The 17,439-nt window shown below is 38.1% G+C and overlaps 1 protein-coding gene across 2 annotated transcripts in view; it reads right to left on the bottom strand.

The window, feature by feature from the left end:
* Nucleotides 1-17,439, bottom strand: part of LOC141547123 (solute carrier family 15 member 2-like) — a 43,854-nt gene that overhangs the window by 18,768 nt on the left and 7,647 nt on the right. The window contains exons 4-11 of one of the 2 annotated variants that reach the window (XM_074275506.1): nucleotides 14,308-14,397; nucleotides 13,686-13,785; nucleotides 11,426-11,516; nucleotides 9,627-9,701; nucleotides 6,263-6,345; nucleotides 5,745-5,831; nucleotides 5,034-5,123; nucleotides 1,621-1,665 (exon numbers count right to left, since the gene is read on the bottom strand). In XM_074275506.1, the coding sequence (XP_074131607.1) occupies nucleotides 1,621-1,665; nucleotides 5,034-5,123; nucleotides 5,745-5,831; nucleotides 6,263-6,345; nucleotides 9,627-9,701; nucleotides 11,426-11,516; nucleotides 13,686-13,785; nucleotides 14,308-14,397 (661 nt within the window). The remainder of the gene's footprint in view (nucleotides 1-1,620; nucleotides 1,666-5,033; nucleotides 5,124-5,744; nucleotides 5,832-6,262; nucleotides 6,346-9,626; nucleotides 9,702-11,425; nucleotides 11,517-13,685; nucleotides 13,786-14,307; nucleotides 14,398-17,439) is intronic. The other variant, XM_074275507.1, reaches the window with a different exon arrangement.

Here is a 17,439-nt window from a genome sequence, read left to right on the forward strand (position 1 = left end):
AGAGGGAAATATTAGTTTGGAGAAAAAAATTTAAGAAGCTCATGGCATTGGTTTTATCATACATTCCAAAGGCAACAGAAAATCTCATGTTAAGGGTTACTTAGTCACCTTGTACTGTAGTACTAATGATCAATATTTGTAATAAGACTGCCATGATAATTATTGCAGTTTATATACTTATATTGGTTGCAAAAAAAATAAAAGTCCATGAGGAATTTTCTAAGACTCTCCCCAAGTTAAATCAAAACATATTTTAATACTTACTGACTTCAATACAAAAGTGGTCCTGAACAAGGATAATGAAAAAGATGCTGAAAATTATGGTTCAGAAGTAAGGAATGAGGCGCCAAAATCTTAATAGACTTAAAGGAAGCTTTCACCTGTGCATCACTAATACTTTATTTAAGAAAAGAATGAAGACATACTAGATAAAGTCAGCATCAATTAAATCATCAAAATAAAATTGATTACATTTTAATGGACAGGAAATTTATGTGGAAGTCATTTTTGAATTAGTCTGCATAGTAATAATATCAATGATATAGCTAACATTGATTTAGTGTTTTAACGTCTACAAAATGCTTCATGTATAAATTATCCGATCACTACAACAACTCTTATGAGGTAGACACTATTATTTATTCCCATTTTACAGGTAAAGAAACTGAGGCTGAAAGCATCACATCGGTAATAAGTATCTGAGGTGGTATATGAATGCTATTTTTCCTGATTCCAAGTTCAATTCACTGTATCAAATTGTGCAGTCTGACTATTGAACTGTTAAGAGATCAAAGTTAATACAGAACTAGAAGAAATAATAAAATGAAAAATTGTATTATTGTAATTAAAACAACTCCAAACTGGCCTGCTTACACAGTCACTAATGGTCCCAAATGGGAAATGGAAAAAAGAACACCAACACTGATTATGACAATTTTGTACAGAACTTTAACCAACGTAAATCAATTGCCATATTGAGATTTTAAGTCTAAAAATTGCTTTAATCAGATAATACTGATCTTTGTAAACAAGAGTGTTCTTCCTTTGAATCATGAACGACTACAATCTCTAAGGAATCAAGTCTTGCTTCCTGCCCACACCAAAAACATTGGAGAGATACATGATGGCTATTAAATGGGCTGCAACATATGCTGAATGATGAATTGCAAACAGAAAATTAAATCATTTGGTATCATTTATTGATTCTATTTACAATTAATTCATTTTGTCCCGTAACTGCCAAAGATTCTTTCTCTCTAAACAGTTCCAAAATTCAGCTGGCAAGTAATGACTTAATTTTAGAAATTTAGTTCTCCTACTAATCACTGGGAAATCTGCTATCCTGAAATAATTGTGATCAGGATCACTAGGACAAAGGCTTACACAAATCTGGACACAAACATACACATAAAATACAATGGTCTGTAGACCCATGGAATACATTCTATTTATGAGACCCCCTTTTAGGAGTGGTAGAGAATTCTTACCCATTGGGAGTGATGCTCTTATGTTAATATTGAAGGGGGATCAATGGAGACAAGAGTGTGGTGGTGGCAGTGACAGGGTAAAAAAATGAAAACACACAACAAAGGAAAGAGTGGGGAGAAGAGAAGTACTAACCAAAATATGGCTCATATGAATTGCTTGGTAATCCCATTTTTCTTCCTGAGGGATGAAAAGAGGTTATAATTATCATATGCCCTTTAAGAAGCATCAGATCCCCCTGTTTTCCATGCTGGAGATCTCAGATTCACCATTGACTTTTGCCTCTCCTTGCCTTCTCATATACAATTCCAGAATCTCAGAGTCAGAAGGGACCTTGGAGCCCATACATGAGAATCCCTTTGAAGCAGGAGCTCTGGTGGGCTTGTGGAACTTGCGGCCACTTTGTCTGGCCATAGTTGCAGCCCTGAGCTCAGAACTGGCTGGTGCTTTCTGCTCTTAATGACTTTCATTATAAAAGAATTAACCCGGAGACTGAGAAACCAACTCTTTTCCTGAGTTCTAACCATTTACTACTTTTGTTTGCTTGCTTAATATTTATTGAATTATTGAGCTGAGTTGTCCCCTTCTGAGATTATCTCTGTTATATATTTTAACCTGATTTCATCTTGATGTGAATGGAGATGGGATGTGAAAGGACAAGCCTGATTTACCCTTAGTCCCACTCTACCTCACGAAGCTATAAATGGTGGATTTCCTTTCCTTTTTTTTCTAGCTCCTCTGAGTTACAGAGAAGTGGAAGTGTATAGAACAGGGGCTGGAGCTTATGAACTTACTTTCTAAAAATATTCTGTCTCCTGTATTTCAATACAGTTGGTTTCTTTCTAATCTTATATATTTCTTAATGCATGTAAAACACTATTCTGAAAAGGGGGCCCATTGTCTTTACCAGATGGAGCTCCTGATTCAGTGTGTGCACAAGGTGAGTTGTGTTTGATGTCCTTTTTATGCTTGGATTCTGTACTTGTAATGTTGAATTACTGAAGTAGTCTTTAGCTGGATTTTATGAATCATGAGTGCCTGTTGCATATTTTAAAAAGAATCCTTGAATCTGCTGACTTAAGTCAAATTGAGGACCAAACTGCTATAAATTACAACAGGCTTAAGAAGTATTCATCTTTTTTTTTTTTACTTGAAGCTCTCCAGTGAGGAAGAATCTACAATCTCCAATTTCACTTTTTTTGAACAGCTCCAATTGTTAAGAACTTTTTCCTTATTTCAAATCCAAATTGTTACTCCCTTCAATTTCCACCCAATGCTCCCTATTTTACCCATTATGCCCAAGCAGAACAAGTTTAATAATCCCTCTTCTGTATATTAGACTTCAAATATAGGGTGCCCCAAAGCCTTACCACTGCACTAGCATATTTCATATGTATCTTGTATCTGGTGACAGCTATTGTGTCTCCTCAAGTCTTCTCTTACCCCGGCTCAATGTCCGCCCTCATAAACTTCAATTAATTCAGATACGGTATGAGCTTAACCTTCACCATTCTAACTTTTCCAACTTATTATGCAATTATTTTCCATTTAATCTTCCAATTTATCAAGACCCTCTATAAAATGTGAGCCACATAACTGACTACAATCCTTCAAATGAAATCTGATGAGGGTCAAAGTAGAACTCTTGACTTCCCTAATAAACTGGAATCAGATGCGTATCATTGGTTTATCATTGTAGTCTACTAAAAATCATAGATTTTTCAGGTGAATGGCTGCCTAGCCTTTCGTTCTCCATCTTGTATTTATGAAAATGCATTTGGTCCCTTTGTAATTCAATTAAACTGAGCTCAGTGTTTGCTAACAGGATTGACTTACTCCCCCTCCCTGTGTCATGCCATTTGCAGATTTGATAAGCATGTCATCTATGACTGCACCCATGTCACTATTAAAGTGTACTGAGATGATCTACTTCTAAACTAAAATTGAACCATTAATGTTTATCTCTTGAGTCCAGTCAATCAGCCTTGACACCAATCTCCTAATCATACTTATCTGGCTCAAGGAGTCTACACTTGCTGGGTGCTGATTTTTTGTTGTTGTTGTAAAACTCACAAGCTAAGAATGGGTTTTTGGTCTGATCAACCAGACAGTTGGACACACTGTAACTTGATTCTAACATAGTGATGTCATTTTGATCCTCTTCCAGAACAAAAGACAACCATCATTGAAGAAAAAAAACCTAATAAAACTTTATTTAATCGTGTAAAAACTATTCTTAGCTCATAGGTTGTACAAAAACAGGAAGCTAAATTTGGGCCACCTATAACTTTTCTGCCTTCTGGTCTAATCCACAACTTTCATCTTATTTGCAAGAAAAGCAGGAGAAACGGAATGATTTTCCAAAACTGAGATGAATTGTATCAAAAGCATTCCTTGAGTTGAGTCTTGGTAGTTACCCCCTTCTGTCAAGAGAAGAAATAAGGCTTCTCTTGTATGGCTAATTCTGAATGAAATTTTCCATGTCATCTCTTTATCTCTTTCCTTCTGTCTTCTCAACTTTTCCTTCTCCAATCCTGTGGGATTTTTCCTTTCAGTAATTCATTTGCCAGTCACATTTGCCCATTCTTTCAGAACCCTAGGATTTCAATCTTCTGGGAAGATGACTTAAACTTATCAAAGGCAGCTGTATATTCTCTTATTATCATCTTACTTACATTGGATATCCTTTTATCAAGTACCCTTTAGCCATTTTTTGGCTGTCCATTTCAGTCCAAAAGTCATTAATGTTCTATCCTTTCTTGCTTTGTAGTATTTCTTAAATCCATTCCCTCTTCCACATTTCCATTTCTACCGTGTTGGTTCAGGGCCTTGACTGTCACTGAGACTATTAAAAAATTCCCAACTACTTTCCTCACTTTCAGTTTCTCTGCACTCTTAATGCATTTTTTTTTTTGCCAGATATATTTTGTAAAGCATAGCTCTGGTCTTGTCATAGCATCTCCTCCCCCTTTGCTCAAAAAGTTTTGAAGGCTGCCTATTATTTAATAAATCAAATCTCAACTAATTAATGTTCACCAAGCTGTTCCCTTCCTTTAGTGCAACCTCTGCAGTCTCCAGATCTGCTTGTCAAATTTCTAAAGTCCTAATTTTGATGTCACCATTATGAGTTCTTCCCTGATACACATATGTAAGTTAATCTCTTTCAATTCTGAATTAACAGAATTAGATGCTTCTTTTAAATGTCTTTTTCTTTTCTACTTTAGGGTCCATGAGGTCAGGGTTGTAGCTTATATTCCAACAAGAACATGAGCTTGATGAAGAAAATAATATATGCATCATCTTTTGACCAAGCCACATGCTCCCTGAGGTCAAAGACCTTTTTGTCTCTTTTTCACCGCTGAGCTGCACACATGACAGGGGCTCCATAAATACATAAAACTCACCCCACTTCCTCCCCCAACCCTTACCAACTACTGGTCTCCTCCCTTCCCCTTTTGCCTTATAGGTCCCTACATTGGCTTCCATCTACTTTTCAACCTCATTTCCATCAACCCCCCATGAACAGCTTCACTTGTAGAATCTCCTACCTGTTTACTAACCAAGGACCAGAAAATCGGAAAGGGTAAGATGAAGAGCAACAACCGAAAGAAAAGCTTCACTGCCTTAATAGTATCCTCCTGGAGGGAACAGAGCACAGGTGAATAGGGATTCAGACATTGAGGGAGGAAGGGCAGACATTAATAGAGGGATGGATAAATAAATGAAAGGGAAAGACCACTGGATTGGTAGACTTAGGCAGAAATTATCATCAACATTATTATTATTATGGAAGGAAAGATGAATGGAACAAGATATAAGGGATGAGCATGGATGTGGATAGGAAGATGGATAGATTGATCAGGAGAGAACTGTAGAATGAAACAATGGGCAGGTAGGTGAGAAATAAAGTGATGAGTAAATTGTAGGGTGGGCCTGGAAAGGGGTTTATTGAAGGCGACTGGGAATAGGTAGAGATTTAGAGAAATTGATAGGCTTAGGGTTGGAAAGAAGTAAAAAAAAAAAGTTAAGTAAAAGAGGAAAAGGACAAAGTCAATGGAGGCAAAATTTAGAGAATGAACAAAGAGTAAAAAGATAGGCAAATGGAAGACTAGATAAGTTTCCCCTAAAGTGGAATATTCTTATCCAGAGCCCATAAATGTTCAATGGGGAAGTAATTTCTATCCCTGTCTCCATGTTTTTTTTTTTTTTTTTTTTTTTTTTTTTCTTACTGGGTCAGTTTGAGGCAAACTTCCACTTACCGAGTATTGTTCTGAGGCCCAATCTAGCCAATGATCCCTCCTAGGCGTCTTCCAGGAACAGTGAATTAGTTTATTTTTCATTGCAAACTATAAGAGTACATTAGAAAATGTCAAGACAGAGAACTCAGGAAAACCCACTTTATATACACCCAAACCCATCTCCTTTTCTCACACAAACTAGACTATGTCCTGAGCTCTTCCAGATTTTCTGTAATATTTTTCCTACCATTCCACATGCTCAGTATTTATCATTTTTAACCCCATTTCATCATACTCCAGAGAAGTGAGAGAGAGAGAGAAGAGAGAGGAAAGAGCTGGGATGATGAAAGAGACTGGAAAAGAAAGGAATTATCTCCTAGCAGTCCTATATTTTAGACAGAGAAAGTCCAGTTCCCAGGGCTTGAATTACCTAACTCTATCCCAGATTCAGATCCTAACTAAGAATGTCAGACTTTGGGAAGCCAGAGGCTCATATCTATTCACATAGTTAGATATAGACATAAATAAACTCCACTCACCAGGATACACTTGAAAATTTCCAATAGGGTGCTCCCTTTGGGATGTTCTATGAAGAAATATTTCTTAGACCACAACATTACCACTGAAAATAATACAGAGCATTCCAAGATTTTAGCCCCACCTGCCTACACAGATATATTGTGATCACATCGCTTAACAAGCTTAAGTCTCTACATAAAAACAAAACAAAAAAACAAAACCCAGACAACAGAACAAAACACTTTTGCTGAAGAAATCCTGATCTAATATAATCTTGGATTTCTATCAGAGGTAGTTTGTAAAGGAAGTGTAAACCCCAATCACTTATAGTATTGCCATATTGGTCATTCATTTGGTACTTCAGTATAAACTGCCTCCTTGTTCTTCCATATATCTTGTCTAATAAGTTTTCTTTGCCTTTTTCTATTAGATTGGAAACTGTTCTAAGAGAGAAACCGTGTCTTTCAATTTTCTTTTGCTGCCCTCACTGAGTACAAAGTGTTTAACAATGCTGAACTGAACAATAAATCCTCAGAATGTTGAGAGGAAAATAATTTAAAATTTAGATTTCTAGAAACACTTAACCATTTTCTCTAAGTTCAGTAAACAACAAGCTGTTAAGAGAAACTTATCTCCTTCCAAATGGGAAAAATCAATCACAAAATGGCAAACACTCTATAATGATAAGCAGGGATAAACAAAAAGAGATCCATTTTTCATGATCTTTAACCAGATAAAAAACTAATGCATATAGAACAAAACACATTAAAAGTTTCTCCATCTTCCTGTCTCAGAGAATTAGACATTGCTCACCAAATATTAGGGAATAAATTCCTCAACCAAATCTTTAGTCTATGATTAACAGATGTCAATGGTTTGATTAATTAACAGATGAGACCAATAAGAATTGGTATAAAGCATACAAAATCATGAATGAGTCAAGATGTGATGAGTCCATTACTATTCTAAGCTTTTTTTTCTTAACTTGGTTTGTTTTCTAAAGAAAAATCTTTGATATGAACAACTAAGATTGCAAAGTATTAAAATGAAAGTGTGAAAAACCTAAAACATGGAAAATCAATCCGATTCTTCCAGAAGTCAAACCAAGATCTGATAACATTCAGACTTAATGCTTACAAATATACCTATTTCTTCCCTATCCTCAAAAAAAGCCCTCTTTGATCCGGGTAGTAGCTGTCGTTTATATCGTATTATCATATATGGATAAATTCAAAAAGACTGCTACTAATGCTCCCATTTTCTGGCCTCTTTTAACTTTCTGAAGTCTTCCAACCTCATAATTCAACTATCTTCAGTGAAATCAGTGATCTAGTGCCAATTCTAACGCCCTTTTCTCAATCCTGATCCTTTTTGCATTTTCTGCCTCCTTTGACTTGATACTCTTTTCTCTGTGCTGCTCTCTCGTAGTTCTCCTCCTATGTGAGGACTCCTTCTCAGTCTCCTGGATCTTCATTCAGGCTGTGTCTGCTAACCCTAGATGTCCCTCAAGGCTCTATATTGGATCTTCTCTATTTCAGCATCTGCGGTCATCCTGATCTGTATCTGACCACTGGACCCACATGAGTCTGGAGGAGAGAATGAGGCTGGTGACTTTGCACAGTCCTCTCTCAGCTCCAATTCATTTATAAGTCACAGCGTATCTTCCTGATGTCATATCCTCGTCTAAGAAGGAGGACAACTAATAACACTATTTTTTCACTTGATCTCATCAGTTCTGAAGGATTCGATGATCATTTTATGTCATCTTGTTTGCACATAGTTCTTAGCATGTTTTCTCCATCATTGGACCACATGCTTCTTGGCAGCAGGGACTATTTTGTGTGTGTGTGTGCCATTTGTTGTAATCCCTAGCATTTATCACAGTGCCTGGTATATCATAATAAGAAGCACCTAACAAATGCTTGTTGAATTGATTAGACTCAACAGATACATTACAGCTCTGAAGCAATTTAAACTCACAGCTCATTCCAGGTCTCTTTAAATTGGTAATGATTTCTCATATTCATTCTCTGTCAATGTTAAAGCTTAGTAATATTCCCACTGTAGTCACAAGTCACAATTTTAAAAGTTCCCTTTTAAGGGATTGATAATCACTAAGTTTAATGCTGGATAAAATGAAATTGTTCCTTCTCACTTTCATTTCTATCAAAATTTGCGCTGGGACACATTTATCATTAGTATGAACAGGCATTTTCTATTTTCATCTAAGGAAATTAATATACTATTCTCTATTCATGTTTTTCACATTGTTATAAAATACTCTTCTGGAGTTGGGATGGAACCAAGATGATAATTTTATAGTAGCAAGAACAGCTGAATTCTCACTATAGCTCCTCCACAAAAAATCTAAAAAATTTATTTTTAGATTATTTACAAATCCTGATTGGGAAATCCAAGAAAAAAATCAGAGTGGATCATTTTTTTACAGCCTAGGTCCGCATCAGGAGATAGATGGAGGAATCTGTGGATACTGGAGATAGGGTCTTGCCAAGAGGAGATGGAAGAATTCCACAGCCATACTAGAGGATCCAGGCTTATTGCTCGCTGGTCATAGATTCTGGGCAGATTGAGGAGGGGACCTGAGCTTGGGAGTGATGTTTTAGTGGTTTCAAGGATTTATGAGTCCTAAGCTCTCTACTGAGCTACAAGCAAGTCCTAGAGCAAATAGTAGGTTTTCTTGAGAGGGGAGTGTCCCTTGAAGGAACAGAGAAGGTGATCACTGGAGGAGAGAATGAAGACATTTTGAGGAACTTTCCTGGATAATCAAATGCCTCTAGATGGCCAGGTTTGGTGGCTTTAAGGAGTACTTTAAGGCAGTTATGTGGTACAATGATTAGGAAGCTCCAAAACAATCCCAATAGACTTTGGACAGAAAATGCCATCTGCATCCAGAAAGAGATGACTGAATGTAAATCAACACATGCTATATTCACTTCTTTTTTCTGCTTTTCTAATCTCTCCCATGGTTTTCCCCCTTTGCTCTGATTTTTCTCTCCCCACATGATCCTGGACAATTTAATCTCTGTCTGCCTCAGTTTCCTCCTCTATAAACAGTTGTTAAGTGTCACAATGGTAGCACCTACATCCAAGGGTATTTATGAGGGTAAAATGAAATCATATTTATACAGTACTTAACAAGTACAGTATAAATGCTAGCCATCGTTATTAGTAATATTAGTATTCTTACCTGGTACGAGGTTATCTGACTGTGGCCAAAGGCAGAGAGAACCTTAACTACCCAGAGGCAGAGGTCAGTCAGACGTAGACTGCCCTGGAAGTTTGGTCCACCCATGGCCATGGCTGCTGCCAGAGCAGTTTCTCCTCTCTGCTCTCTACCCTCCCACCTACGCCAGTGCAGCTTACCTAAGGTAAGACTCATAATGCCAAGTAAGATGCCATTGAATAATATGGAGTAGTTTCTGGAGAACCACTTGCTTTCTGTGGAACAGAAGAGATGGCAGATTACCCGGAGCTCACCCTCCCCTTGGTTACCTCATTACTCACAGGGCTATCTGACTTGCTCCTCTTTTTCTGGAAGGACTACTTCATTCATTCTCAAAACACTTCACCTGAGCGCTCAAAAAACAAGCCTTTTAAGAGCAGCTCCTGGCAGGAGAGGATAGATAAGGGAGGCATTTGTTCCCCACTATCCTGTCCTGTGCACATCATCGGTGTACGGAGTTAAGGACAAAGGAGCGCAGGAGGGGAGAGACTGCCTATCCTTTGTGAAGTAGGACACCTGAGAATTGGGTACCAAGCCACTGGCACTTAGAGCTACCTCTCTTTCCTGTGCATCCTTAGAGGTAAAACAAAGACCGAGCAGTCGGGATGCTTGTGGTATTTACCTCCCAGAACTACAATAAGCACAAAAGAATCGGTCCTGGATCACCAATATCATGAAGACACCACTACAAAGCTGAGTAGAGCTAAGAAAGATCAGATTTTTAACCACCTCCCAACATCTCACAGAATACCAAGAAAAACACATTTTGTAAGAACCTAAAGATTTCTTGAAATTTATATCCTTTTCCATTAAAAAAATGCTTTCTGCTAATTTGTAAAGCAAACATTTTACAAGAATCCTTAGGGAAAGTAGAATTTAAAAAAATGTGTGCAGAAATAAAAGAATTTGGGTGGGAAGTCCCAAAAAGTTGTAGCCAGGTTTACCTGAAGCACATGCAAAGATTGTGCTTCTAGCCCTACCTTACACTGTATAGTTTGACTGCCTTTGTGGAGTCACTCGGCCTATAATTCCCCCCCCCCCCACCTCTTGTCTGCAGCTTAGCTTTCCTTGCAGCTCTATCTGGAATCCCCTTATTGCTTCTCCCCTACTTCTTTCTGGGGGCTGGGAGTCCCGAGGGTCAGGGATTGTTGTTGGCTGTTCCATGGAAATGCTGACGGGGAATGAGGGTACCATCTCTTGCAGATCTGTGCAGCTGAGCCAGATGTTTTTTTTTTTTTTTTGCCCTGATCTTATTTCAGGAGTTATTTGCCCCTACCTTTCCCAAAGGCATATCTGGAAGTAAAAAACGCAGTAAGGGCATACTGACCGGAGGTGGGATCCTATTCATCAGATGAGCTCACCCCACCCTCAAATAAATTTGCCCCGAGTACCACAATTCCTGGTTATAGCTCTAAAGCCACAGATAGAATCTATAGATAGAGAAACCTGTGTTTCCCAATTTTTAAAATGAGAGGGTTGGATTTCTGTGGCTCTTTTCAATAACTATGACCCCATGATCTTTACAGAAAGAGAAGGTGATTGTGGAGCTGACCCCCAAATGAGAAATGGAGGTCCTTGGCCAGCATGAACATCCCTCTCCTTCTATAGTTTTTGCATACTCAAGACCAAGTGACTGAGGAAGATGGGGAATCATTTATTTTAGACATAGCAAGTGGGAAAAAATAAGACATAAACAATGTATAATATAATATTGTGGTTCGTTTGCTAATATGTGTGCTTCATCCTTCAAGTCTGAAAAATGTAGGCAATCCTTGCTTCCCTCTACTCTTTGTGAATTGTAGTCAGAAGCTTTGCACACAGAGATTTGTATTACTTAAAAATTCATTATTTTCCATACCTTCCTTGGCTATTATATGGAAGAATTGTGGTACACTGTGACCTCTGCCCAACTTCTACAATCCCCAGAATAACCACTAACCCCAAATCATGTGGGTGTAGATGTCAACAAAGAAGATCCCAAAGGCTGTAGACAGGTACAAGGAGGAGAACACCTTCCTCCTTTCCTTTACCTGAAATTAATAAAATAAATCATGCTCCATGCACTAGAGAACACTAAATTTTTAGTCATTTTTATCTGTTTTCAGAATGTTAAGACATTCACAGCTCAGCCAGGGTATTAGTGTGTCATGTCTTCTCACAAACCTACCAGGCTTTTTCTGCATACTTATTCAAGGCTGAGATCCTGGCTTCCTGCTCACTCTCTTTTCCTGGCTACTGAAGAGCAAAGCCTAGAATTTGCCCTTCTACCTCCCACATCTTTGCTAATTTGGAGGACATGTGATGAAATCTCCAAATTGTTATTATTTGAGTCTGAGTGATTTGGAGCATTTGGTCACGCGATTGGTTAACTGATTCCTCTTTTGTAAAAGGTTTATTTCCTTTGACCCTTATCTACTAGGGAATGAATTCATGGCCTTTTCCTTGGCTGCATTGCTTATGTATCTTTTTTTCAGAAATAGTTGATGCAAATATTGTTTTTCCTCCCGCCAATGTAGTATTAGGTATAGGCAAGAAGCCATTACATCTTTTCTAAGTCTATGAAATTACTGGCATAGTGATGCTCATACTCGGTACTTGAACCCAGGGCAGAAAATTGCGTATTTTAGAAAAGAAAAATATTCATTGCTAAATGATCAGGAAATATGGACAGGAAGGGTTATTAACTTCCCTCTCCTGTCATTACTATGGATTCCCCCCACAACACTAATTCAATGATTAGTAATTGCAGAACGAGTTACTCTTTACTTTTGGCTTGACTCTATGACTTCTAAGCTCTACTCTAACTCAAAGATTCTGCGATTCTGAGTTGTCCTAAGCTAATTTTTCCAAGTTTTTTTTTTTTTTTTTTTTTGTTTGTTTTTGTTCTCTGGGCTAAAATTTGTTTAGCTCACATCTCCACAGAGAAGTCTTCTCTGACCCCACTTGTCCATATACAACTCTTCCACATCTGACAGAAAGTCATAAAATGTTAGTTGAAGAAACTTTGTGGAAGAGGAAGGAGGGTAGTGCATGAGTCTTTGTATGGTCAAAGTCAGTAAATTCTATGCTGATTATGTCTTTGAAAATTAGAATTCTAAGTCCATCCATGGACATTGTCCTAATCTTTTCTCCTCACATCCCATCCTGCATCTTTGCTTACTTATTGGTACCATTAATTCCATAGTATGTTCTTTGTTTGTCATTGTCTCTTATTTGCTTTGCCACCATCCATCATTCAATCACTTTCCCTTCTTTGAAATTGCTTTGTACGGGTTGAACTTGCATGTACGAATGTGTGTATTTTCCAACTGAATTCCCTCTAGGGTTCTGTTTGACTCAAACTAATTTAACTCGATTTAGGTCAATTCAAACCAAATTTACAGATCACCTATCATGTGCAGAGTTCTATGATTGGATGGTGAGGGGAGATAAAAAATTTAAATAAGATGTAAACCTTGCCCTAAACAAGCTCACAATTAGAAGGGGCATATGATCTAAGTAATCAAGGGTAATATAAATTATAGTTAGATTATTTACAAAGTTGGCATTTTCTGAGCATATTCATCCTATTGGGGGAGGCTACGTAGACGTGGACTAGGGGCCAGAGGAATACTAGTCAAAAGGAAAACATTTTCTATTCAGAATTGACTATGGGTTTCTAGTTATTAAAAGAGCAAATTCAAAACAATATAATAAATATAGACCCCACATCAAGCCAGATGACAAAAATTTGTTTTGAAAATAATTGGAAAAAACCTCTCAGATTAGGGGCCGGTAGGGGGTACAGAGGATAGACTACTGGTCCTGAAGTCAGGTAGAGCAAAGTTCAAATATGACTTCAGACTCTAGTTGTGTGACCCCAAGTAATTCATTTAGCCCTAATTGCTTTAAAAAAAAAAAAAGCCCTGAGATTGAATTTTATTTGTATTTCCTGGGAGTAAATGGTAGCCTGTTACAGAGCTAAAGAATAAATAGTGAATGTGGAGTCAGAGGACCTGAGTTCAAATCTTTACTCTGTCATTTACTAGCTGTGTGACTTTGGACAAATAACTTAAACATCATGGCTTCAGTTCCCTTATGTGTAAAATGTTGGGCTATGAGTTGGTCCTTTTCATTTGGAGTTCTCTGATTCTATGGTCCCTGGAGGAGGACAGGGTGGAGGAATAAGTGGGAGACAACAGGCTACTCTGCACACGTACCTGGTATATTTGAAACTGGTCCCCAGCTAAACAATACTCACAGGATATCTGGATACTCAAGGCCAAAGACAGAAAGAGTAAACCAAAAGCGTCAAAGATCCTAGAGAGAAGAAGGGGACAGAGGAACTTATTGATGAGCACATCTATGAGCATCTTTGCTGTGGACAAACATCTTTCCCCATAGACTTAACAAATCCTAGAACTGAAGAATTCCCCACTTCCATAGATGGAGAGAGAAAGAAGGCGAGGTGGGGGGGGAGAGACAGAGACAGAGACAGAGGGAGACAGAAAGAGAGAGAGAGAGAGAGAGAGAGAGAGAGAGAGAGAGAGAGAGAGAGAGAGAGAGAGAGAGAGAGAGAGAGAGAGAGAGAGAGAGAGGAAAAAAAAGAGAGAAAGAAAGACAGAGAGAGAGAGAAAGAGAGAGAGAAACAAAGAAAAGAGAGACAAAGAAAAAGAGAAAGAGAGAGGGGGAGGGGCAAGCTGAGGGTCCTGGATCCTGCTTTCTCTCTTTTCCTAGCTAATGAAGAGCAAAACCTAGAATTTGCCCTTCAACTTCCCACAGACCTGTGGGTGCCCATAAGGCATGTGTGCTTGGGATAACAGGTGAAGGGGGATGACTCACCAAGAAATGTAAAATTCTTTTATCAGGATTTCTTTTATAATGAGTGTGATCTGGGTAAGTATTACCAATATGATGCTTCCGATGTGGGCACTGGAAGGAAAGAGACTCATTAAGACCTCAAGGGACTCTGGAAGAGTGACTACTGAGCATGATAGATTAAGAGAGATCACAAAAGAAAGAAAAAGACAAAAAGGGAGAAATAGCCAAACAAAACAAGCCCAACCCTCTTTTGCTAAAAGGGAAAGTTGTCAGTATTATCAGTAAATTATCATTTTTATCTCAGAGGTGTCATTTTAAAAATAGAATTGGTAAACATAGCCCAAGGACAAGAACTACTCTGCTCTCATTCTTTTACATTTAATCTTATATAGTTAATATGATTATAACTGCTTTTCCCAACTGAACAAGAATTTTGGCATGTGTAAGTTCATCTTCTGCAGGATCACTGAGAGGATCCTTAGACCTACTCCAGTAGCAGATAGGGCAATACGGTTAATGTGAACCTTGTGACATTCCCACATGCTTTATTGTATCATTATTCAATATTATTATTCAAGAATATTTATATTTTATAGTATATGAATTCAACATTCAAGAATACATAATTCAAGAATTATATTCAATATTATTAATCAATAATATACAATGTTATCAAAGTGTTATTCAGTACTCATAATCAATGAGATTGGTATTCAACTCTCATTATTTGATAAAATATTTTGCTAACAAGCTCTGATTTCTGCTACTTCTGTAAAAAGTGTTTTTACTACAAAGGAACTGGATCCAGTTCTCTTTTTCTTTTGGACAGCAACAAAGTGGTGAATTACAGAATTAATGGAATCTTTAAATTGAAGCCCTCTAACTCAACACAAACCTGACCAAGAATCCTTTCTCACAAGTGGGAATACATTTTTCAGTATTGGGCATTCACTAATTGTTTATCCCTGGGCATAGCCCTGGGACTGAGTCTGGAAGCTCAGCTCCTCTCCTCCTCAAAAGCCTATGGAGATCATGAAGAGGGAGAGAGGGAAAGCAGAGGGAAGACAGAGAAAGGCAAATGATGATGGATCACAAAGAATGTGGAGAGAGGAGTAAAGTGTAAAAAGACTGCAAAGGGAGGAAAGGGCTTTTTAATTTTATTTATTTTATTTTTTATTTTTAAAGAGGACTTTCTATTGGCTTTTTTATTTTATTTATTTTATTTTTTATTTTTAAAGAGGACTTTCTATTTGATCCTGGAGGTACAGGGGAGCCACCGCTATGTATTGAGGAAGGGGATCATTTTAGAAAAACTACTTTGGTGGTTGAAGGGAGGATGGATTGGAGCAGGGACAATGTTTATTAAGGCAGGGAGACAACAGATTATTACAATGGCCCAAGTGGGAGAGTCTGCATACTAGGAGGGAGGCCAGGTGAGACATAGACAGGAGCTTCTGGGAAGGTAGAATCAGACTCGGTGACAGTGGATACGTGGGGTCAATGAAAATGAAGGTCCAGGATGACACCGAGGGACTGGATGACTGGGAAGATGGTGCTGCTTTCAACAGCAGGAGAAAAGTTTAGAGGTAGAATGAGTTGAATTAGCAATGCTTTTAATGGCAGCCAGTTTGAGATGGTGATTCCAAAGTAGAAGTCAGGAGAGGTGTTGGCAAAAGTTGGCATGGACAGCTCAGTCTAGTGAAGAGTATTATTAGTAAGAGAATGGGATTATCACCTGAGGGTGACAGGGGTGGTGAGAGCGGCGTGATGAGATGCCAAACCTTGGTTTGGAAGGCTTATACCTTGGCCCACAGGCTCCTTGCCTCTCATCTGGACCACTATAATTGTTCTCCCTTCTTTAATGACTTCTAAAGTGACCATATCACCTCCTTGCTCAGTGGCAGATGGAGCTGTTCCCTCACAAACCACAGAGCCAGCACCGGATGGTGACTGTTTACCAAGGATATGTCTGCAGCCTTGGTCATTTCCTGCTCTGGGTCTCATTACCTTCATCTATGAAATGAGAGCTTTAGACCCAGTGCCTGCAAGGGATCTGCTCACTCTATAATTTTATTATCTTGGTCGTGGCTCCCCTGGGTCCAACAGAAGCCCTGTATCTTGCTAGATCGCCATCTTTCTATATGGTTCTTTGCCCACTCCTAGTTTTTGTCCTTTTAAATATCCTTTCCTCAATAGGCAGTATTTCTTGCTTTACTCGTTTGCAGTGACAGAGGTGGACCTTAATATCTTGGGTACATTTCTCTAAAATGAAGGCCTAGAAAGACTTGGTAGTTGCATGGGTTGAATGTAAAAATAAAATACAGTTGGAGTTGTTTAAAAAATAAATCTCCTGCTGTTAAGGTTACTTGAAGTTTTCCATAATGGGTCTTTTCATTTCATTCTCATTGAGAATGCAGAAGATGGCATCCATTTGAGGTGAAATTTTGCATGGGGGTGGGGAAAACAAAATTTCTTTTAAAATGTAAACAAAAACAAATAAATAAATAAATAAATAAATATCCTTTCCTCATAGGAAATCCTGATTCAACTGGAAGATCAAGGCTTTCTTGTTAAGTGTTCTTGGTTCACACATACACACACACACACACACACACACACACACACACAGAGAGAGGCTTATAGATATACATCCAGACAGGTACCTGGAAAAGTCCCCAGACATCCATATATCTTCCATCTCCTTATAACAACCTAAAAACATGAGATAAACTCACACAGCACCAACATGAATATAGTTCTCAGACACAGAGGCTCCCATACTCACAGCAAAAATTAAAGAGGTGCATAACAAACATATGGAGTCTATTATTCACATACACCAAGGCTCACAAATACACACCGATGGAGAGAACAGCTTCATCTGTTATTGATTCCCTTAGCTCCTGTTTCAAGAAAAATCTTCTCATAGTCTCAATTTTATCACCCCGAGAATCATGCAAACATCGGCTTAAGAGTAAAAAACTTGCAAAAAACAAACAAAAGAAATTTGAAAGCATGGAGATGCATACCAGTTCACAAACATGCACAGAATGCATTATAAAGACTTACCCACATACACACACATAGCACACACAGAGGATTTCACCTGGGCATACATCAGATTCATAAACACATACATGAAGATGGACAATG

The sequence above is a fragment of the Sminthopsis crassicaudata genome, chromosome 6 (assembly GCF_048593235.1).
Source record: "Sminthopsis crassicaudata isolate SCR6 chromosome 6, ASM4859323v1, whole genome shotgun sequence".
Lineage (NCBI taxonomy): Eukaryota > Metazoa > Chordata > Mammalia > Dasyuromorphia > Dasyuridae > Sminthopsis > Sminthopsis crassicaudata.